The sequence below is a fragment of the Anolis carolinensis genome, chromosome 2 (assembly GCF_035594765.1).
Source record: "Anolis carolinensis isolate JA03-04 chromosome 2, rAnoCar3.1.pri, whole genome shotgun sequence".
NCBI classification, from domain to species: domain Eukaryota; kingdom Metazoa; phylum Chordata; class Lepidosauria; order Squamata; family Dactyloidae; genus Anolis; species Anolis carolinensis.
In genome coordinates this window covers 48,155,763-48,181,003 of record NC_085842.1, presented here as the reverse complement: position 1 = coordinate 48,181,003, position 25,241 = coordinate 48,155,763, and the positions used below count along the sequence as shown (strand labels likewise).

Below are 25,241 nucleotides of genomic sequence, written 5' to 3'. Positions count from 1 at the left end.
AAGACGTGTTTGGAAGACTGCTTTGGGACATAAGTGTTAACTTGGGTTTTTTAGTGGCAACGGGGGCTGGCATTGTGTGGGTTTGCGCTGGATTGTCCTATGTTGGTTTTATGCATTAGCTGCCGGCTTGCCTCTGTCGCTTTGGCTCTTTGTGATTGACCTTGGACTGGAATTTGGAACTCGATGCCTGTGACTTCTCCGTAACGACATGGATTGGAACTCGATGCCTGTGACTTCCTCCTAACGACGCGGACTGGAACTCGATACCTGTGACTTCTCCCTAACGACACGGACCGGACGTTGTGGCTGTGACTTCTCCTTTACGACGTGGATTGGCTTCAAGGACGTTTTGGGGCATGGTGTGGCCGCTGGTCGCTGCGGGTTGTTGCTGGTTGCTTTCCTGGGTTTGCCAAGCTCCAATGACTAGGTGGAGCGAGTTTCCAGCCGTTTCGGCATAGTTTGTTTTAATCCGGATTATTTTCCAGGATAATCCGTATTATATCCCAAATTCAGGTTTTTTGAGTTCTTTTTGGACATTGTTATTTCACACTGAAGAGAAAGTGTTTTGAGCCCTTTTTCGTTACTTTCTAGGCTCTTTTGTGTTGTTTTGCAATAAACTGAGTTTTTTATATTGGCTGGCATCTGACTCATAACAGGGTCACTATCAGTCAAATAGGCAACTTGACTATACAAAGGTTTTACGAATGAGGACCAGTGTTGTGTAGTTGGTTAATGGTTGATTTCACTCTCCAGTAGACCAGGATTCAAATCCCTGTCCAGTCATGAAATCCACTGGGTGACCTAGGGAAGCCACATTCTCTCAGCCTTAGAGATGAAGGCAATGGCAAGCCCCCTCTCAATAAATCTTGGAAAAAAAAACCCTACTGCAGAGTCATCCAAAATCAGAAATAACTACAGTTTTACTCCTTCCCACATGTTTCTGACAAAAACCAATTGGCAATTACAGAATGTTTACTTTCTAACCAATCATGGTAGACCACTTTTTGAGTTCATCTATATGGAAAAGAGCCAGAACAGCAATTAATTATTCATCCTAATAGTTAAATAAAATAATCCTTCACTGGATAAATCACCAGTAAAATACTATGGGTCCTGTTGGGATTTGATTCCTGGACAATTTCATCCTCGCCCCTTGGATACCAAAACCAGTTTCATGTTTCATTGTAGACAGTGGCATAGTAAGCTGATTTTTCTTATATAAAATAGCAAAATCAAGGTTTGTTTTTTGGATTTTTAAAAATACTTAAAAATTGTGGAAGGTTGAATCCATTGATACAGAATCTGTGGGGCTGAATCTGTAGCATTTTTCTCACATCTCAGTTTCAACTAACAATTTCTTCATTAGTTATTATGGAAAGCCAGAATATATTAACATATTTAATTTCCATCCTTGACAACAACAGTTTTTCACATCTCCCTTGTGAATTGGTATGCTGCATGACTTCTTGACAGATGCTGATATTACTTATTTTCCATAGGGAGATTCTGGGAAATATCATTCATTTATTGAATTACTAAATCTATATTCTAACTTTTTTCATATGGGACTCTATATTTTTAGAGTTGATCATTATCAATATGGTGATAGCTATCTCCATTTCTTTCAACATTTGTTATGCTTCTTTGCTCCTAAAATAGCATTTAGAAGGTGTGGTTGGCTGCATGAGGCTAAGAAGCAAAGGTAACAATCCCAATGCCCTGTAGAGATTTTGTTACCTGTGGTGATGAGGTTACTATTTTCCTATCTGAGTAAGCTTAGAATCTAGGTGTCCTCCTGTATTCTGTACAGTGATTGCAAGGACAATTAAAGGTGGATAGAGCTAACAATTGTCAGCTATTAAAAGATTTGTTAGTATTGTTTCTGAATTGAGATCTTTGACTGGAGTGCAGATTTTAATCATTTTATTGATTTTAATTTCTTAACACTTCTAAGATGCTTGGAATATCCTTAGTTTGAACATAGAATACTGTAGTAAATAATTGTAACAAATTCAAGTTGTGGCCTGTTATCCTCATCCATGCTCTTGTATGTGCCAGAAAGGACTAATGCACTCTTTTGAGATGCCCTTCAGAAGCCTCTGGTGGCGCAAAGTGCTGCTGAGTGCCTCTTGATGCATCCTTAGAAGTATTGATCAATCAATTTTGGAATGGTTAACAGTGACTGTTTGCTTCTTGATAACATTCGAAAGGCTGCTGGTTTTTAAATTATATTTCTAAAACATTCCTCTTCCTATTACAGCTGCTCTCTTGGACATGTGACTCTGTATGTTTATTCTTGTGGTGCCCCACAACCTGGTCAAGTTGTAGGCTTTTTCTTGGCTACAGTCACCAAATTGAATGTATATCTAAGTGAAACATTACCCAATATACAACACAGTCAGGTTTGATTTCAAAAAGTAAACTAAAAAAACACACGAGTAGACTAGTTTAAAGCAAACTGAAATGTGAAACTGAAAGGTCTCTCTAAAACATGTGGAAACTGTTCAAAACCAAAGTAATAGAAACTGAAATTCATTTCATAGATAACCTACAGTACTCCAAAATTGGACATATTGGCTCTCCAAATCCACGGATTCTGCACTCGTAGATTTAACCATCCATGACTGAAGAAATCAGAAAGTAAATGTGGATCTCGCCATTTTGCTACACTAGTGTCTGTAATAGAATTCGATTATCGATGAGTTTTGGTATCTATCTATTTATTTAGTTATAGCATTTCTGCCCTGCCTTTCTCGCCCAAGGGGACTCAAGACGGCTTACAAAATTCAATCCCAATAACAGAATTCAGTAAAATAAAACATAACACATTTAAAACAGTTGAGCATTAATTAACAAAAACAGTATAAAAAGCTTAAAACATACACAATGCATAAATCCATTCATCCAAAACCCTTGCGCATAGACCTTAGTTTGGACCTTGTCGAGTCATAGAGCTTATTCATTAAACATTTGTGCACATAACCATGTTTTTAGATTCTTCCTGAAGCCCAAACGAGAAGGGACCTGTCGAATGTTGCTCAAAGCTCCAGAATGTTTGTCATTTTAATACTGCTGCTGTTGCATATTTTGCTTGAGTAATCAAGTGTTTTGGATAATTCTACAAATGGCAGGACTGAGGAGCAGGGGTGGGGAAGACGTTTGCTATTTGGAAGAGTGAATTTCCTCAATATAATTTAAAGAATTTTTATACAGTAATCTATGTCAAGTGTGGAAATCCATAGGTAGTGGGACTGCATCTCCCTGCATTCTTACTACTGGCTATGCTGGCTAAGGCTGTTGGAAGTTACGTCCCATAGTATTGGAAGTCTGCCGGAAGTTAGTTTTGTAGTATTTGAAGGCAAGCAGTTAGCAACATGTCTATTGAAAGGATATATTTTTTAGCAAGGAGGGGTATTTTTCTGTGTTCTAAAATGAAACAACTTTGTTGTAGATTTAAGTAGAAAATGAAAATTGGCTTCTGTTTTTTTTTTTCAGTACTTAGCAAGCATCAATTGTTATGTGCAGAATGATTCATTGAAGAGTTGTCCTATGTTAACTCTGATAGTTATAAGGAATTTCAGCAAAACTACCAATTTCCTACACTTTCCTCTACCATTGATTGGTGGAAACTAAAGAAATAATAACGGCCTTCGGGATTTATCTGACAGCTAACAGTAAGGTACCAATAAGAATTTCTACAGTAAAGATGAGAAGAACAGTTGTAGGAACTGAAAATTACATGTGTATTTTCTTTTTATCTGTTTCAGGTAAAAGTGCAGTTTTGAAGTGTCTGCTAGATATTCACAAGATTTTTCGAGAAAATGATCCTGCATATATTCTTAATGACCTGTACATCACAGATTATTGCATTTGGATTCAAAAAGCCAAGTAAGTTAAGAAAACTGTTATTCCCCCCTACAAAAGCATTTTGTCACGTTTGATACAGTAACTTTATAGAATACCAACCAAGCAGACTAAATATATTCACTTTTCTTGAGATTCTTAGATTTTATCAATTTCTCCATGGACTTGCTATAGTCGTCTTGAAAGGAAGAACCAGGAACACTTGAATTCTACATAAATTAAGAGCTTTGTTTTCTTAAGGCTGTACATTTTTCATTGTAGCATCACAACTGTTATTTTGAACATCTCCCTATCTCATGCCAATTTGGAATAATTTTTAATAGGCTGAATCACATTAAAACTAAATTTTGAAGGAACATTTTACATTTTATATTTAAAACCTGAATGTTCACTAAAAAGCAAAAGTCACACAAATTAACTAACATTTATTTAGTTATAGTTATCAGTGCAGGATTCCTTAAAGTACCGTATATACCCAAATATAAGAAGAGATTTTCTGCCCTTTTTGGGGGCTGATAAAGCCCCCCTCGGCTTATATTTGGGCCATCTAGTCCAACCCCCTCTGTTTGCTGCGGTGGCACTAGCTCTGGACGTTTCTGCAGTGAGCGCAGATCTCCGTTTGCTGTGTCTGTGTGCGCTGGCTGCATCCAGGCAGTCAGGCAGCTGCAAACGGAGGTCCTTCTCCATCACATCTGCCTCGCCGCCTCTGTTTGCTGCGGAGGTGCTCTCTGAGGATGCCTTCACAACCAGTACAGGCAGACGCAGCCAGTGCAGGCGGATGCAGCCAGCGGAGGCTTGCACTGGCTGTGGAGGCATCTGCAGCGAGCGCCTCTGCAGCCAACAGAGGTGGACGCAGTGGACTCAGTGGAGGAGGACCTCGGTTTGCAGCTGCCTGACTGCCTGCCTGACTTCTGGGGCTGTTTTCATTGTGCTTTTGCTGCATGAAGGCTGCATGTAGAAGGGGGTTGGACTAGATGGCCCAAGGGGTCTCTTCCAACTCATTATTATTATTATTATTATTATTATTATTATTTATTAATATTGAGGCTGGGTGGCCATCTGTTAGGGGTGCTTTGATTGTGCTTTGGCTGCATGAAGGCAGAAGGGGGCTGGACTAGATCGCCCAAGGGGTCTCTATCAACTCTTTATCATTATTATTATTATTATTATTATTATATTGTATGACACAGCAGACAAGATAGACATGCTGGATTTCGTATCACAAAATCAGAAATCGAAAACTTCCCAAGTATCTAGGACTGTGTGATGTATTTTCAGATTATGAGCGCAGATCCCAGTAAGGTGGCCTTTTGCAGTTGGCAGATCGTAATTTTGTCAATGTCTATTGTTTTCAAATGCCGGCTGAGATATTATTATTATTATTATTATTATTATTATTATTATTATTATTATTGAGGCTGGATGGCCATCTGTCAGGAGTGCTTTGATTGTGCTTTCCCTGCATGAAGGCAGAATAAAGGGGGTTGGACTAGATGGCCTTTAGAGATCCCTTTCAACTCGAGAATTCTATGAAAGGATTCTTAGTCAAACATGAGCCAACAGTGTGATGCTGCAGCTGAAAAGGCCAGTACTGTTCTAGACTGCATCAATAGGAGAAGCCTGAGAGTCCCCATGGGGAGATATGGGGGGGGGGGGTACAAAGAAATTATTATTAATATTATTATTATTGTTATTAAGTTATTGTTGATACCATATTGTTTTTGTTCACCCTCCTTTTCCACTTACAGAGGTAGTCAACTGTTTTTCTTTGAAATACGGTAAACATTCAAAAACATTTAGCCTATTGATGCCTCAATTAATGTAATTTTATTGGTATCTATTTTTATTTTTGTAATTTACCAGTAGCTGTTACATTTCTTGCTCTTGGCTTATATCAATAAGTTTTCCCAGTTTTTCTTGTGGTAAAATTTGGTGCCTTGGCTTATATTCGGGTCAGCTTATACTTGAGTATATATGGTAATATTGTAAATGTTGTATTTTTAAAAGTAACTCCTGTTCCAGAAAAGTAAATAAAATGAATATAGACAAAATTCAAATTCTGCCTATGGGGATAAAGCTGCCTCTTAGTGTTATTTTGCATAAAAATGATAATCTGTGAGCATTTATTTTTAATTAAAAATCTCATTGCATAAAATGTGGAAGCAAAAGTTATTGAGGCAAGAGGGGAAAGCAGATGAGTATGTACTAAATAGTGTTATTTATTCAAAAAGTCTTGCCTGGTAAGAGAATTTTCAACAAATTTCACCCACCCAAAAAGCTTCCACCACATTTGCTAGAAGGCGAGATGGAACACTAATTAGTAATGTTAGTCCTCGTAATTGAGATAAAATTCATTAAATTCGTACTTAGGAGGCAATATCCGATATGTGAGCGTGGCCTGCACCAAAAGTTTAAGAATCAAAACTTATCCCATACTTTTTTTGTTTCAGTTTTGTAAATCTCAGAAAGCTCCCAAAATCAGTTTCATATTCAGTGCAAGGAAGCAAAGTTGAAAAAGCAAGGCCAATAAGGCTGCCTTAGCCTTTCCTCTGTAAATTTATAGCCTCTCCCCACTAGGAGTGGGGAAAAGAGGGAGCGCTGTTTTCTGGGAACAGCACAGAACTCTGGGAAATGTAGTTTGAGAAGGCCAACATAGCCAGCCAGAGTTCCAATAAATTATTATGTTTGTTCCTGAGTTATAAATGTTATTTCTTAATTGGTTCTATCATAAAAGCATGGTGAAAGTTTATTAAACTGCAAAAACTTTGTCATTGCACGAGGGACATTGTGTTATAGCATATTTTGCTGTATCTATTTTGCTGTAGTCTCCAGTCCACCAACTTAACATCGTCATCCACCCATTTAACAGAATTTTGGTCCAAAAACAAAGTTTCCGATGTAGAACCACTACTTTCAAAGTAAGGCCTACACAATTAAACATGAAATAATACTTTCAAACTAGGAACATATTTTCTTTATTATTAAAAAAGTTTATAAAAATTTGAAAATTTCCCAAAAATCCGTGGATAAGTGAAATTTCCTGAAATTTGGTGGGCTAAGTGTGGTAAATGTGTTCTACCATTATAGTGAGTTTCATCCCAATAGCTGTAAAAAATGAGGGAGAAAGTCTCCCCAATTATAGTATTTATGTGCAATTACTATAATGAAATAGTAATGAAATTTTGTTACTCTAGTTATAGTAACAAATCTTTCACTATACTTTAGAAACAAAACGCCAGCCTCCCCCCATCCCCCAGTTTTGTAATGACTTTTGAACCATTTTTTATGGATTGCACATCCCTATTGTATAGTCTATGCCCAGATGATGCTTAATCACTGTAAATCAATTTTCGTCTTGGCATTAGAATAATAATTCTGTATAAAGATACATTCAGGTCTAAAATATCTAAAATATCATGTATGTTCCATTGCTGACATACCTACATGTTAGTGAATGCCACAAACCATTCATAAGCAAATTAAAAAAGTAAATAAAATTAAATACATTTTTTTAAAATTCCCTGTCAAGAAAAGAATGTGAGACATCCATATTACTCCTGCTGTCAATAAACATGACATCTAGCATGTCTGTCATCAGCAGATAACTAAAACAAACATAGGGTGTCTGGTGCATTAATATACATAATGCAAGAATGAATGGTAGGCATCAGTTAAGGAGAACCCACTTTTTCTAGGAAGAGGGCAATGAAGGTGTCTTACTGTGAAAAGAGCATTTCACATGTCTTGCCACCCATTGGAAATGTTTGGAAGGTGAGCAACTTAAAATTGTCTTCTGTTGCTAACACCTGATATTAGCATCTATTGCATCGGATTGTTAAAGACAGATTATAGAGTAATATCTACCTGCATGTAAGGGTTTTCACATTTGTGACCACATATATAGTTGACCTCCTAGCCACAGAAGTAAGCTAGATGAGGCTATTAGACAAGGGCCCCTTCCACACATCTGTATAAAATCCGCATTGAACTGGGTTATATGGCACATAACCCAGTTCAAAGTAGATATTGTGGATTATCTGCCTTGATATTCTGGGGTGTATGGCTGTGTGAAAGGACCCAAGGTTAGGAAAAGTAATATCAGATTAAGTGTTCTCTTTCAGACTACTTACTCAACCAATAATGTTCCTTTGACTAAAATATTCTCTTTTTTGGTTTTGGTTTTTCCCCAGTATCTGATGACAGTTATATTAGTTATATTTGAGACCTCATCTCCTTCTATGAACCGGCATGGGCATTGAGATCTGCTGGAGAGGCCCTTCTCTCGGTCCCACCACTGTCTCAAATACGGTTGGTGGGGACAAAAGAGAGGGCCTTCTCAGTGGTGACCCCCTGGCTCTGTAATGCCCACCCTAGAGAGATCAGGCTAGCATTTTCGCTTCAAGCCTTCAATTCCATCTTAAAAACATGGCTTCTTCTTCTTCTTCTTCATTCATTCATTCATTTCTATCCCGCTTTTCTCCCGTGGGTGGGATTCAAAGCGGCATACAGCATATAAAATTCATACAAATACACTGAACAGCAATACATAATCAATTAAAACATCATATCCCAATTAAAGCTCAATTAAGATATCAAATAAAACAATTTTAAAAAAACAAGCCTTTGATCTTATGTAGGTTTTTAAGGATTAAACCGAGGACTTACTGTGGGCATCACATAGGCACTGGGCGGTGCCAGTTGAAACAGCTTGTGTTTATCTGCAGCTATGACTGCATTTTACAAATTTTAATGTTTTACATTGTAATTATATATGTGTAATTCTATGGTTTTATCATTTTAGATTTATGTGTTGTCTGTATGGAGCACTTTGCTATATTTTGTTAGCTGCTGAGAGTCCCTTCGGGGAGATGGTGGCGGGGTAGAAATATAGTTTATTATTATTTATTATATTGCAACTATGGTTTACAGGAATGCACCATAGATCTGCTAAAATTGTGTGTGTGTGTGTGTGTGTGTGTGTGTGTATGTATGTGTATGTGTGTGTGTGTGTACACCCCATCTATGTTTTTGGAATTACAGTAGAGTCTCACTTATCCAAGCTAAACAGGCCGGCAGAAGCTTGGATAAGCAAATATCTTGGATAATAAGGAGGGATTAAGGAAAAGCCTATTAAACATCAAATTAGGTTATAATTTTACAAATTAAGCACCAGAACATCATGTTATACAACAAATTTGATAGAAAAAGCAGTTCAATACGCAGTAATGTTATGTTGTAATTACTGTATTTATGAATTTTGCACCAAAATATCACAATATTTTGAGAACATTGACTACAAAAATGGCTTGGATAATCCAGAAACTTGGATAAGCGAGGCTTGGATAAGTGAGACTCTACTGTATTAGATTATGTCTATTCCAGATCTCATTAATTTTACTTGATTTCATGGACTCATGGATTATATCTCTCTGCTCAGGGTGTGTTCCTTTTCAATCATGTCTTCCTTTTTGCCTCTCTGTTCCATGCATAATCTCTGAGACATTCACTTTTGCTTATTGGATCCTACTGAAATTTAATTTCATCTGCTTTGGAGGGTGGCGGGGAATGGATGGCTTGAATTCTGGAATGTTTTCTCTAAGAATTTTTCATAGTGAAAGAAAAAACATACATGGGATTTCATTTGTGCCGTTACGAAAGCTACGTCTGTATGAAAGCCTGTCAGTTAGATGCCATAAAAGAGGCATCCTTTTCTGCTCTGCCAGGCTAGTATGATGCCAGATTTGGAATTAAAGATACAGTATCCTTATCCATCTTTTTATTTTGGTCAGTTGCAAATCCAGTTTGTCTCCCAGCATGATATGTAATCTATGGACCCCTTTCTTTGGGTAAAAAACTCACAATACAGAATTTGTACTAATACCAGACTGATTTGTTGTTACCCAAATTTACCAGGCTGGGGGGCAATATATCAACAGCTCCATAACATTTTTGTGCAGTTGATATAATAGTTTTTATGCAGAGATCCTGGAGCCCCCCGATGGCGTAGTGGACTAAGTGACTTGAAGGTTGGGTTGCTGACCTGAAAGCTGCCAGGTTCGAATCCCACCCGGGGAGAGCTCCCTCTATCAGCTCCAGCTCCATGCGGGGACATGAGAGAAGCCTCCCACAAGGATGGTAAAAAACATCAAAACATCTGGGCGTCCCCTGGGCAACGTCCTTGCAGATGGCCAATTCTCTCACTACAGAAGCGACTCAAGTTGCTCCTAACATAAAAAAAAATGCAGAGATCCTCTGTGACTTGTTTCAAGGTTTCCTCCATGGTTAAAAAAAGCCTTAAAAAGGGGAGGGATGCACTGAAACTTCTACCTGGAGGCTTCCAAGAAAAGACTGTATCAAGGTATCTTTCAAATACATTTTAAGTGTAAACTGTCCTGACTTTGCTCCCATAAAGGCCAGTATTTTGGTTCTTGAGTACAATTCAAATAAAGCATTTTTTGCATGATTTCCATCATGATATCTGTGGCTAGACAAAGGGGGATGGGATAGTTGGAGATGATTACTAAGGTATACTCATATATGTCTTACCATTTTTAGTCAAAAAATTAATCCCAATAATCTGGGTTGATTTATCTATGGGTCAGTGTGAGTACTGTATATTAATTCTTATCCAAAAACAAAATATCATGTTTTCTGAATCAAGTGACAAAAGTCAAGAGCTTTGTCTGTCCTAGGAAAACCTATAAAAAGCACTGACTCTGTCAACTCTCTCCAATATGGTGCCACTTCTGGCTCTTGAAAAAGGTGTGAAAATGATGGCAGCTGGCTACATGCAGTGTCATTGTCACTCGATTTATCTATGGGTTAAATCAGAATCCATTATTTTGGCTCCAGATTCTGCCCTCAACTTGTACATGAAGTCACAGTATACAGTATAAGAGTATATGCAGTACAGTGTGCCCTCGCTTTTTGCAGGGGTTAGGTTCCAGGCCTGCCCGCGAAAAGTGAAAAACCGCAAAGTATATTTCAATAAATATAGTCCCCCTCCCTTCCTCCCTCTTTTCCTCTTTTAATGTACTGTACTGTCTTTCTTGTTGTTCCTGAGGCGATGAGGCGCAGGCAGGGCCTACTGGCGCTGCCTGCAGGCGGCTGAGGAGGAAGCACGAACCGGGTCATGTGCCTCAAACTGAGTCCTTTTGTGCCTGTAAGGGGAGGGCAGGCCGGATGGGAAAATCCGCGAAACAACAAATCCGCGGAACCCGAACCGCGGATTAGCGAGGGAGCACTGTATTTGAAAAGCCCCTGTAATAATTATGTGTGTGTGTGTCTCAGGGCTCTGCCTGCAGGTCGGTTCTTTCAGGGATACCCAAATTTATTAATATTTAATAGAAAGCTATCCTTCTGTTCAAAGATAATAGAAATACAGAGAATGTCCTAATTTAGAGCTTAGGCTTAATTCTCTCAGTAATTTGAGTTCAACACAATCAGGTTTTTATATTATAATAGATATTGTCTGAAATGTATCCCCACCTGGATGAATGTCCTTAGATATCAAGCCCTATTGTGTTTCAAGTGATAAAACTGTCCCATTACTTCCATGATTATATAAGGCTGGAGCAGAGGTTGACCCAGTGAGAAACATTAGCTGGGCATTTCCTAGTCCCATCTGGAAATGTGTGCAACTGATACAGCCCATGTTGGGCTGTTCTTCTCCTTTCCATCTAACTTCTTTCACACTGTTGCACTTTCTCCAGCTGTTCTTTGAAAGAGAGATTTCATGATGGCATCTCAGGAGGCCTGGCCTCAGTCCTTTTCTTCTGACCTGAAATGCCTCCAACTACTTTAAGTATTATGCCACAGAAAGTGACACATTGGAAAGAAATTAGCAGTAGCTACTGACAGATCCAACATTGTGACTTTCTGGTGAAGTCTGCTTCAGTACTCACTTTTGCTCAGCCTTTCATCTTCTGAAGCAGTCAACCCAACTCTCTTGGGTGGATGGTGCTAACATGTGAAGCCTAAGGTGCCGAATAAAGTGTAAATTGCATTTTGGGTATTACACAAGCTGTTTCTAAAGAGTCCTTTATATAATCACTTCATTTCAGAAGTGTAGAGCTGTTAACCATGTTCCTTCTACATTGTTTCAGTTGAAAATGATTTTTTTATTCTATCATTTTAGTGGGAGTTTCCAAAGCAGCTAGAAATTGTAGCTTTCCCAGGGAGATTGCACACTCCCGCAGGAATCAAGTCTTTTGTTAGGAAATTATTACTGTTTACCAGCACATGAAATAGTTAGATGCATGTCCTTAAGAACAGCAGTTCTCACCTCTACGATTATGGCTATGTTTCAAACATTATTTATTACATACTAGCTGTGCCCAGCCACGCGTTGCTGCGCCTTATGGGAATCATTTGTTGACCAGGTGGAATAACGGTGAATAGCCTTGCAGCCTCAAAGCCTGGCTGTTTTCTTCTTTTGGGAATCCGTGTTTGGTGAGCTGGAATACATTGGAATCGGCTTGCTGCTTGGAAGGCTGGGTACTTGTGTTCTAGGGAAATGATTTTTTGGGCTGCTAGAATTGCAATGAATAGCCTCACTACTTCAAAGCCTGGCTGCTTGCTACCTAGGGGAATCTTTGGTTGGTCAGATTCAATAGTACAGAGTAGTATCGCTGCTTCAAAGCTTGGCTGTCTCCTACCAAGGTTAATCCTTTGTTGGTCTGGTTGAATTGCACTGAATAGCCTTGCAGCTTCAATGCCTGGCTGTGTTATAGCTAGGAGAATTCTTGTTTGGCGAGCTGGAATAGCACCCTCAATCAAAGAGCCTGGCTACTTGCTTTGTAGGGGAATCATTGTTTGAACAGCTTGAATTGCACTGAATAGTCTTGCAGCTTGCAAGCTTGGCCGCTTTCTACCTTGTGGAATCCTTGGTTGCCCAGGTTGAATGGCAATTAATAGTCTCGGTGCGGCAAGTAGGAATGCTGCAATTAGTCACCATGATTAGTATTTAATGGCCTTGCAGCTTCAAAGCCTGGCTGCTTCCTGCCTGGGGGAATCCTTTGTTGGGAGGTGTTAGCTGGCCGTGATTATTTCCTGTCTGGAATTCCCGTCTTCTGAGTGCTGTTCTTTATTTACTGTCCTATTTTAGAGTTTTTTAATGTTCTGTTTTATTATACCACAGTAATTTTATATATTATATTTATAATCTTACCGTGTTTCCCCAAAAATAAGACAGTGTCTTATATTATTTTTTACTCTCAAAGATGTGCTAGGTCTTATTTTCAGGGGATGTCTTATTTTTCCATGAAGAAGAATTCACATTTATTGTTGAACAAAAAAATTAACATTTATTCTATACTGTACAGTAGTTTTCATCACAAACCAACATAACCAAACCAGACAAACTGTGACTCCTGTCAAATATTTCTTGTTACTACCATTATTTCCATATACAACTGGTATGTATATTAACCAATCCTGCATGCTATGTTGTTTTGTTTGGCGGGTGCCGGGCATGTTCCCAAACAAAAACTTTGCTAGATCTTACTTTCGGGGGGGGGGGGGGGGGGGGGCTTATATTTAGCAATTCAGCAAGACCTCTATTAGGTCTTATTTTTTGGGGATGTCTTATTTTCGGGAAAACAGGGTATATTATCTGCTTAGAACTGGATTATATGAGCCCTCTTCTACACAATTATATAAAATCCACACTGAACTGGATTATATGGCAGTGTGGACTCAAGATAGTCCAGTTCAAAGCTGATACTGTGGATTATGTGCCTTGGCATTCAGGGTTATATAGCTGTGTGGAAGGGCCTTGAGTCTACACTGCCATATAATCCAGTTGAAATCAGAAAATCTGTATTTTATAGGCAGTGTGGGGGCAGGGCCTAAAGGGTCTTAACTAAATGAACTGGAAGGCACCCTAGCACAAAGGACAGATCGGAGACTGTATTTGGGAAATCAAAAGTCTCTGTGGTGAAAGGAAATCTTTGAAGTCTATTCAGTTCTGGATGGTTATTGCCACACAGTATAAAGTCCCGACATGACTGGATTCTACATATCTTTGCACTGACTTTAATACAATGTTAATCTTTGCCTCTTCAACATGACTTTATGTATCACTGTCTTATATGGCTTTTTAATCTAATTTGAATACAATTCTGATGTGACTTGAATTAATACAGTTCAGACATGACTTCAGTTAATACAGATCCGGCATGACGTGAATTTCTGTGCTCCTTCTAGCTTCCTATGCTTCCTTCCAGGGCTACACTAACTGACAAATCCTAATGGACAAAAATAATTGCCATTTGGAAGCTGGTAGGAGCTGAGGCCAAGCTCCGCCCCCTTAGAACCTTATTTATTTTTTATTTTATTTATTAAACTTATGTACCGCTACTCCCAATTTGGCTCGGAGTGGTTTACAAATATAGATTAAAACAATACACAGGTCAGAGGAGGGTCGAGTCTTCAAGTGACTCAGCCTCCCTCTCACATACAGCCTGCGGCCACTGCTAAACTTCCCTTTCCCACAGATTACAGGGATTTGCAATCCTCGGTTTGGCCCTGAATGGGATGTGGCTAGGTGTCTGGTCGTCTGCCTGCCCACTGAAAAGGGGGTTGTGGAGGACGGTCTACATCACACTCATTGATGGTATTTTCAGGTTGATAGATAGTCACAGTCGCTGTTGGCTCGGTGAATCTGATAATTGTTCACAAGATAAGTCTTCTGGTAGGGCTCTTACGAGGTTTCGGTTCTCAACGCATTGCGGAGTATCCCTCTCCATTGTGATTTCAGAGGGTGGTAGTTTGCTCATTTGCCTAACTTTTGGCTCTTGAGGAGGTAAAGGTCCCACTGACCTAGAACCACCCCTAAAACCCACCCCCCAGAAAACTTTGGTCTTAAATTTTCTCGGGCTCTGCCTCTTTGGCGGCCTATTAAATTTGTTTCCAGTCACTGCTCTTCTCTTTCCCAGGTTATCCCTGGGGGCTACTGGGGCACTGCTCTTACTTGGAAAAGCCGCTTCCACCTCTACATTAGGGGGATCTCGAACCTCTCCCTTAGGCAGAGGTGGAGTATCCGTGTTCTCATCGGGGGAACATAGGAATATCGTCCGTTTTTTCCACTTCTGGTTTTTAGGCCGCCGATCCCTGCGCCTGCGTACTGGCCCTTCTCGGCTTAAAGGGGCAGATGCTCGTTCGCCAGTGGCACCAAAGCCATCCGCCTTTTTAATGTTCTGCCTCAGTTCCTGACGTTCAGAAAGAGATAAGCAACGTCGCTGGTTTCTATTTTCGCCACTCCGGATTGCCTCAGTCAAGGAGGGCTGGCCCCCCACCAGCATCACCAAGATGTTGGGGAGTTCATCCCCTACCCGAGGAGCCTCAGCAAGGCCCACGATGCGATTTGCTGGCCCAGTTTTTTCCTGGTTGACCATGGGCAACCAGTTGGGTCCTGGTCGAAAGGGCATTCTCCGCCAAAAAGACAGTCATGTTGGACCACAGCACCCTGACCAGCAGTCGATTGCCAACTCTCCAAACACTGATCAAACATCGGCGTAGGCAAACCCCGTCTTGCTGTCTGGGTTGCTCCACACTCCCAAGTCACCGCCTCCAAAGGTGAATCCTCACATTTCGGGGAGTCAAGTGGTGGACAGGCCTTCCCCCTAGGGATTAAATCCTCTTTCGAGGAGTCCCAAGATTGATTCCATAAAGGGACAGGGCAGCAGGTGAGAGCCTTCTGGTGGCATGACAATGGCTCTTCCTTGTCCTCTAATTTGGACTTTATTTTTCTGGAATTTTTTGATTGAAAAACATAGCTTGGCCAAATTTGGTGTGATTGGGTTCAGTAGTTTTGCTGTTTACTCCATAATAAAATGTCACATTACATTTTTATATATATAGATATATAGTTCATATATATATATAAGATAGTTCATTCTATGAGATCCCAAATTAATATACATTTACTGTTTCAGAATTCTATAACTATTTGTTAATAGTTATGTCTAAATAGTCTTTGAAGAGTCAATTGCTGTTAGTTTGATAAGCTGCAAGTACAGCTTTTTGATCGGTAAATGTATTTGTTATATGTTTTTAATTGTAAGGCTAGTGCATTCTGTTGGTAAAATCAGAGCCCAAAAATGTCTAACTTTACCAGAGATTGATGAAATTTGCCATGAAAGTAGTCTTATAGAGAGATACCTGAGAGATGATGTGCCACACATCTTTAATGCTTACAGGAATGGCTTATAACTTTATTCCTTGGCAGAATTTGGTTAATTTTGCAGCTGTAACTGTCCTTTCAAAGAGTAAATACCTGACAATGTTCAGAAGAATAGATGAAATGTGTTTTGTGAAAGTGCAGTTCTTATTGTATGGGGATTTCTTTAAAGTACTAGTGCTTATTCCTCTTTTTTTCAATATGTTTTTATTGTAAACACAGGTGGAATAGTATCAAGATCCATTGCTGTTTCAATATACATATCAAATGTTATTTTCTTAGAATTCTTAACCTTACTGATAGGAGTGTTTATTCCTCAAGAAGTATAGGAAATACAGATGCTTAGACTAAGGAGTTGATATCAGACATAGAAAATGAAAGCAAACAGAAGTAAATGATGGGCATAGATCATAAATTCACAGAGACCAGTGTTTTTGAGCAAACACACAGGTTTTCCAGGCAAGACCAAGTGCTATATCCTCCCAGGGCCCACAGATTCCAATGAAATAGTTTCAATATTCCTGTTCTTTGGAGAGATATCTACTAAAAATCACTAAATATTGCCCCAGTCCCGCAATATATGGCTTCACCACCGCTTTCCCAAAGCACTGGGATTAGTAATGCCATGGTAGAACCATTTGGTTTAATCTGAAGCTATAACTGCCAGTTGTAAAACATAACATTCAGCTCTTTTCATTGTGTTGTTTTTCCTATATCAAAAGTTTCCTATATAAAAAGGATCAGTTTCTGAAGACTCATTGTAGATCTGGATTGAGTTCACTTTGGAACTAAATCGCCCTCATTTGGTTTTGGATTTGGGGTTCATCCAAACCTGAAACACACCATTATTAGACATGTGGTGGCGTGGAGGAGCTTACTGTTGCTCTTTTGCCATGGACCTACCATCACCTGATCAGGTTTAGGCTGACTGCGCCACCTAACCTCCGCAGGGGTGGAGGACCCATTAAAATGGTCTGCCCCAGGAGACTTATGGATCCAGATGGATTCCTGATGGCTCTTGGGGAGTTTCCCGCCACCGCGGTTGGTGATCCTGTTGATGCTCTGGTCTCTCTCTGGAATGGGGAGATGACTAGAGCAGTACATACGATCGCTCCGGAACATCCCCTCCCGAGTACCTGAGCTAAACCGACTCCTTGGTTCACCGAGGAGTTGGCAGCGATGAAGTGAAAGAAGAGGGAACTAGAGTGCATGTGGCGTTCGGAGTGGAACGAATCAGACCAAACACGGCTATGTGCCTACTTAAGGACATATGCCTCGGCAATAGATGCTGCAAAGAATGCTTTCTTGGCAGCTAATATTGCGTCTGCAAAGAACCGTCCGGCGGAGCTGTTTTGGGTTGTCAGAGGTTTGTTAAATCCCGTCGCTCAAGATGGGATCCCTGACAACTTGGCAGCCCGCTGTCTAGCATTTGCTCGGTTCTTTGCAGACAAAGTCGCTCTGATCCGCTCCGGCATTGACACCATATTAATGGCAGTCTCCAAGGATGTAACACGAGCACTTGCTTGTCCTATTTTGATGGATTCTTTTCAATTGGTTCAGCCTGAGGATGTGGACAAGGTGCTTGGAGAGGTGAGGGCTACCACATGCATCCTAGACCCCTGCCCATCCTGGCTCATAAAGGAAGCCAGAGGGGGTTTGGCCGAGTGGGTGAAGGTGGTGGTGAATGCCGCCCTTCGGGAAGGTATTTTTCCAATGAGCCTCAAATTGGCTGTTATCAAACCGCTGTTGAAGAAGCCATCACTGGACCCCACTCAATTGGATAACTTTCGGCCCATTTCCAATCTCCCCTTTTTGGGCAAGGTCATGGAATGTGTGGTGGCCGCACAAGTCCAGGCATTCTTGGTTGACACTGATTTTCTAGATCCGGCGCAGTCTGGCTTCAGGCCGGGGCATGGTACCGAGACAGCCTTCGTCGCCTTAGTCGATGATCTACGCCGCGAGCTGGACAGGGGGAGTGTGTCCCTGCTGGTTCTGCTGGACCTCTCAGGGGCCTTCAATACCATCGATCACTGTGTCCGTCTGGGATGCCTTGCCGGGATAGATCTCGGAGGCACTGTTTTGCAGTGTCTCCGATCCTTCCTGGAGGGTCGGTTCCAGATGGTGTCACTGGGGGACACCTGCTCAGCCCCACAACCATTGTCTTGTGGGGTCCCACAGGGGTCAGTACTGTCCCCCATGTTGTTTAACATATACATGAAGCCGCTAGGAGAGATCATCCAGAGTTTCGGGGTGAGGTGTCATCTGTATGCAGATGATGTCCAGCTCTGTTACACCTTCCCACCTGTCACTAAGGAGGCTGTTCAGGTCCTGAACCGGTGTCTGGCCGATGTGTCGGACTGGATGAGGGCGAACAAATTGAAATTGAATCCAGACAAGACAGAGGTCTTCCTGGTCAGTCGTAGGGCTGAACAGGGTATAGGGTTACAGCCTGTGTTGGACGGGGTCGCACTCCCCCAGGTTCGCAGTCTGGGGGTTCTCCTGGACTCATCGCTGAGCCTGGAGCCCCAGGTTTTGGTGGTGACCAGGGGAGCTTTCGCACACCGAAGACTTGTGCGCCAGCTGTGCCCGTACCTTGGGAAGTCTGACTTGGCCACGGTGGTCCATGCTCTGGTTACATCCCGTTTGGATTACTGCAACGCGCTCTACGTGGGGCTGCCTTTGAAGACGGCCCGGAAGCTTCAATTAGTACAACGAGCGGCAGCCAGGCTTATAACTGGAGCAGCGTACAGGGAGCACACCACTCCTCTGTTGCGTCAGCTCCACTGGCTGCCAATATGCTACCGAGCCCAATTCAAAGTACTGGTCTTGGCCTACAAAGCGCTAAACAGTTCCGGTCCAACTTACCTATCTGAACGTATCTCCTCCTATGAGCCTACGAAAATTTTAAGATCATCTGGGGAGGCCCTGCTCTTGGTCCCACCTGCCTCACAAGTGCAGCTGATGGGAACGAGAGATAGGGCCTTCTCAGTGGTGGCTCCTCGGCTGTGGAACTCCCTCCCCAGGGATATCCGGCAGGCCTCATCCCTTCTGAGTTTTTGGAAAAAGGTGAAGACCTGGCTTTATGAGCAAGCGTTTAATGAATAAATTATGCTGTCTTGACTTGGTCCGGATTAAGGTTTATGTGGATGAGTGGTTTAAGTATTTTTTACTGTACTGTTTTAAATGTGTTTATTGTATTATGTTAAACTGATTGTTTTACTTGCCTATGTTTTATCTTTTGTACTGTGTACCGGCATTGAATTTTGCCAGGTTGTGAGCTGCCCAGAGTCCCTTCGTGTGAGAAGGGCGGCATAGAAATGATGGAAATAAATAAATAAATGTAATGGTTAGTGTTTTTTGCAAGTTATGTCATAAGTGACTGAATGCATTTTGTTTGCTCCGGGGAGAATTTTAAAAAGGAATTAGAGAAGAAACCTCTTAGGTAAAGTTATATCGCAAGCAGGCAAATAAGGGGCATGTTGCTGGGGAGGTTGTGGGTGGGATTCAAGGGAGGGGGATATGAGCTTTAAATGCAATTTTAATTCTATTTTTTATATTTAACCTTATTTAACCTACCGTATTTTTCGCTTTATAAGACGCACTTCCCCCCCCCCCAAAATAGAGGGGAAAAGTCAGTGCGTCTTATAAACGCAATATGACCTCACGAGGAGAGGAAAGAAAGAGGGAGAGCGCACACACACGCAAACAGAGGGGCGTGCGCTTGGCTGATGCCCATTGCTATCCTTCCCAGTTCCTGCTTTTTTCCCCCCTTCTGTTCCTGGTTAGGAGACCCTTCCCTTCCCTGGAGAGAGGGGCGTTGGAGAGGGGCAGCTCCTTTGCTAAAGTGTGCCCAGCTTTATGCACCAAGCTTTACGCACTGCGTGCCTCCTCTTCCTTTGGTTTGGAGGCGTTGATCCCCATTGCTATCCGTCCCAGCTCCTCCTCCTCCTCTTCCCCTCCCCTTCCTGGCTTGGAGACCCTTCCCTTCCCTGCAAAAAGGGGCCTTCCCTTCCCTTCAAAGAGACGTACGGGCATCGCCGCCTCCTGGGCATCTCCTCCTCGGGCTTGTGGGCATTGATCCCGTTGGCTCTCCTTCCCAGTTCCTCCCCTTCCTCCTCCCCTTCCTGGTTCAGAGACCCTTCTCTCCCCTCCCTTTCGGCTCTGCTCTTCGTCGGCCATGGCGCAGGAGGAGGAGGGCGCGAGCCCCGAGAGCGGCAGGCTGTTGCTGGAGCTGGTGAGCTCCCTGCTGAACCTGAGCCTGCTGGGCCTCTGCCTCTTTTGACATCTGATGGGGCCCTTAAGCGGTGCGTCTTATCAGGTGCGTCTTATAAAGCGAAAAATACGGTAAATTCACACAGCACTTTTTTCATTTTTGTTTTTACTTTGTTTTAAACTGTGACCCATTATGTGGTTGTTAACCACCTTGAATCCCCACAGGGGGAAAAGCAGGATATAAATAAAGTAAATAATAAATAAATAAATAATAACACCTCTGATCACGCCTTTCATTTGAATTCCTTTTAATTATGCAGGTTTGTGCTTTCTCTGATAAATGAACATAATTTCTTAGTTGTGAGAGACTCTGTGTGACCTTTTTTTAAAAGTTTCTAAAGTTTCCTTTTTCAATTCTTTTCAACAAAACAGTTGGCAATCTTAGATTCAGCATATGCTGTACTATAAAGCAGATACTACATGCCCGGTAATTTTCTAATACTTATTGTTTTAATTACTCCCTTATATGCATTTCACATAAAACCTTCTATTTGTATGCTGTTCAGCAATTACGGATGGGTGCAACATATTGCACAGATCTGCAAAACATGAAGGGAGAAAGCTGGTAATAGGCTCTCCCAGGTTGCAGCAGGTACGGAGAGAGCACTGGAGGCAGCTCACACAAGAAACTCAGCAGGTGTTGTCAACGTTTTATGTTGAAAAGCCAGATGCGGCCAGATGGAAAATTGCATCCTTAACCCCTGAGGTCATACAGCATGTCGCCATTTCATTTGATCCTCTTGCTAAGCATGCTTATAACACTCCCTGCTGTCAGCCTTCGTAGCACTTTCATTTTCACAATAAAATTTAAATTAATTTGTCAGGGATTTTTTTGTAAAGATATTTGAGAGGTGCTTAGAAATCTTATTGAGAAGAGAACAGCTGGATTTTCTTTACGTGTTTTAATTTTGTTTTCTCTTGTTGCCTTTCATCAAATTGCTGGGATTCTGGCATCCTTACGGATTAACTTAGACATTTTAATGGAAAAGGACAGGTATTTTATCGTAAAGCCAGTGCAAAAGTTGTGAGGCAAGGGGCTAGAACTTGACTTCTCAGCTGCTTTGATCTTGTCACAGTGAAACCATCCTAGATACTTGGTCTTCAAAGGATTTCAGAGAACTACACTATTCCCCAAAAGAGTTTATATTCTCCAAATTAGCTTCTCTGCCCAGGATAAAAGTTAGTCTCTCCTGTACTTTGAATTGAGAAATATAAAAGTTCCTTTGTGGCTGAGCAACTCTAGAGCATTTCTTGTTGATCTATTACAGGGGTCCCCAAACTAAGGCCCGGGGGCCGGATGCGGCCCTCCGAGGTCATTTACCTGGCCCCCGCCCTCAGTTTTATAATATAATATATTGTATATACATATAATATTAATAATATTATAATGTAATACAATATAACACTAATACCATATAATAATATTAATTATGTATTCTATATTACATATAATATTACTAATAATATTACCGTATAGTGGTATAGTTCAGTATAGTAATATATAATGCTAATATTGTGCTATGCTAATAATATAATATATTGTACGTACATATAATTTGTAAGCCACTCTGAGTCCCCTTTGGGGTGAGAAGGGTGTGATACAAATGTAGTAAATAAATGCAGTAAATAAATAAATAATAAATACATAAATTTTAGACTTAGGCTCGCCCAAAGTCTGAAATGACTTGAAGGCACACAACAACAACAACAACCCTAATTAACTTGACTATCTCATTGGCCAGAAGCAGGACCACACTTCCTATTGAAATCCTGATAAATGTATGTTGGTTAAAATTGTTTTTATTTTTAAATAATGTATTGTTCTTTCATTGTTCTTGTTCTTGTTGTTGTTGCACTACAAATAAGACATGAGCAGTGTGCATCAGAATTTGTTTGTATTTTATTTTCAGATGATAATCTGGCCCCTCAACAGTCTGAAGGATTGTGGACCGGCCCTCGGTTTAAAAAGTTTGAGGACCCCTGATCTATTAGATGAAATCTCACTCGAACTTTTTATGTTGAGACTTTTTCCAGATTTAATATCCCCAGATTCCCTTTAGTATGGCAATGATGCTCTAGCTGTACTGGTACGGAATCCATTCTCTTTCATGCTGGCTGATCACATGAATCAGATAAAGGTGTAATGCCTGATTATCATAAATCAGACTCTAGCGTGGAAACGTCTGCTTCCACTGCTTCACCAAAGGGGCAACCTTAACATGGGTATTGATTGGTGTACATGCTTTGCTAAAATATTCTTAAGAGAAACAAGGAAATTAAGAAGAGAGCTTGTTTTCATACAGGGAGAAGGAGTATGCACTCCTAAGGCGGTCTACATTTTAAATACTATAGTTTGGTAAAAGAGCTTATTTTACCAGGTCATAAAGTCAATATTTACACATTCTCAGCTAAATTTGAAGGTCTTGTCTTCTGTACTTCTCTGGCTTATGGGGGGCTACATATTTTCTATGTATAGGATTGTTTATTTTTACATAAATTATTTCAGCCAAAGAGATGCCCATATACTGGTTCCCTTACTGCAAAAATTAAGATAGATGGATTTAAAATTGGTTTTTCACATACACGGTAGAAAACACAATACTTCAGTTGCTGTGTGTGTGAGCACCAAAAGTGATTCATTGATATGCATTAAATCTTTAAGAGTATGCCCTTCATAGTGTGTCTGATTAGGTCACTTTCACAGTAGTCCAAGAGTGTCGATTCGCCTTTGAGTGACAAATATGCCTTGGATATAGAGCAATCCATGAAGGCTTCAGCTTATCCTGTGATGACTTAGCAACGGCAGCTCAGCCCTTCATGACCCAAAGGCTCAATTATTGTAATTCCCTCTTAGCACAGCTTACAAGCAGAGCATCGCTGTAGCTGGCAGCACTTTCAGAACATAGCAGCACATCTGCTTATGCCTCTGAGCAGACACGCTGGGTTAAGCTTGTCGCTTATTCATTCCTTGGGTGGCCTATAGCCATGGATAGATAGTGTTAAAGCCCCTGATTGATGGAAGCTATTGTTACCTTTTTATCTCTCTGGGACTTGGCTATAAGAGTGTGTCTGCTCATCTTGTGCCTGTCCTATTATAATCTCCATGGGAGGTAGAGCTTAGAGCTAGGTAAGTGCAGTTATACCTTCACCTTATCTAAAACTATATGTAAAAACCATTGTGGAGCAGTAGCTCAAATGTTTATCTCCAATAAGAAAGGTGAGGTTCATATCCCACAAAGAATAGGTTGTGTGCTTCGGTGTTTAATCTGTATAGTGTTTGTTAAAGGATGTTGGGATAATGGAAGAAAGAACTTGACCATATTTGCTTTTGTGAGCCAAGAACTGGGAGAGCCAACTGGATAAAACACCCTTGGCCTCTGGCCACGTTTTTATTATGTGCTGTTGTGTTTTATAATGATGTATTAACTTGTGATTGGATTGCACTTTATGTTGTTGTATTTTATTGTATATTGTTGGGCCTGGTCGCCATGTGAGCCGCCCCGAGTCTCCTCAGGGAGATGGGGCAGGCTACAAGAATAAAGTTGTGTTGTTTTATTATTATTATTGACACAACAACATAGTATGACACAGCAAACAAAATAGATATGTAGGATTTCGTATCACAAAATCACAAGTCGAACAATTCCCAAGCGTTTAGGACTGTGTGATGTATTTTCGGATGATATGTGCAGATCCCAGTAAGGTGGCCTTTTGCAGTTGACAGATTGTAATTTTGTCAATGTTTATTGTTTCCAAATGCTGGCTGAGATTTTTTGGCACAGCTCCCAGTGTGACAATTACCACCGGGACCACCTGTACTGGTTTCTGCCAGAGTCTTTGCATTATTATTATTATTATTATTATTATTATTATTATTATTATTATTATTATTATTAAGCCAGGCAAGGCATGGAAAGAAAGGCCAAATGACCTAATGGATGACTTGTGAGAAGCTAGAAAAGTGTTGAAAATGAGCTGATGGGTGGCAGTGAATATAGCATATTTTAAATGTGAGAGACAGTGGTACATAAGGAAAGTTTAACGAGAATGAGAAGGAAACTGAGTGGGTGGTTGAGAGAACTGACATGGCTTTGTGCTTTAAGGGAGAAAGGGTGCTGCTGTGGCTGTAACCTTCAGGGTCCAAATAGATTGGTGGAGGAGGCAGGGGCTATTGCAACTTCCTTATAGTCTGGCAAGTTAGCAGAAATAACAGCTGATGCCAACAAATAGAATTTCACGTGGCAATATAAAAACACATTTCAGAGTTTCAAAAGATTAACAGTGTTAGGCTGTGGACAAGTGGCATTGATTCATTCCATTCCAACTTCCTATATTTGGGTATTTAGAATTGTGCCAATCCAGCCAGAAGGATTGGGTAGGGGTTGTTATTTCTACCAAATGAAGAAACCTTTCATTTTAGTGCCAGTTTTGAGGGTTTGTACCATGTCTTAGGTCCAAGATACAGAACAGGGATGCTGCTCTTCTATCACTCACTGTGCTGCCAGGTAGTGTCTGTGGTTGAAGTAGTCTCAGACGTGGTGCTGGAGTATCCCAGGACAGTGGTTTAGGGGACTTCAATAACTATGTCAAAGCTGTTCTGACAGGATTGGCTCAACACTTCATGACGGTCATGGCAATAAGCAGGCTATCTTAGTATGTTGTTGGTCTGATACCTGTAGAAAAGCATGTCACTGACCTGGTCTTTGCAGTTGGGTGGGTGCAGTTTGGAGCAGGTAGTGGATAGGTGGGGCGTGAAGTATCTTTGGGTCATGGTCAGATCATTTTGTTGTGAAATTTGGTTTCCTATAGTGAATCCTCCCTGTAGGGATGGGTTAAGAGGGCATGTCTTCAGAGACTTATGAAATCTGAACAGTTACTGAATGTTTTGGGAGATTTTCCAGCTGATGGGGCTAGCAATGTAATT

General features: G+C 40.9%; 1 protein-coding gene across 3 annotated transcripts in view; it reads left to right on the top strand.

Moving 5' to 3' along the window:
• Window positions 1-25,241, top strand: part of shq1 (SHQ1, H/ACA ribonucleoprotein assembly factor) — a 120,582-nt gene that overhangs the window by 51,725 nt on the left and 43,616 nt on the right. For 2 of the 3 annotated variants that reach the window (XM_062969709.1, XM_062969710.1), the window contains exon 11: window positions 3,768-3,888. In XM_062969709.1, the coding sequence (XP_062825779.1) occupies window positions 3,768-3,888 (121 nt within the window). Of the gene's footprint in view, window positions 1-3,495; window positions 3,730-3,767; window positions 3,889-25,241 lie in introns of those variants that run through there. The other variant, XM_062969711.1, reaches the window with a different exon arrangement.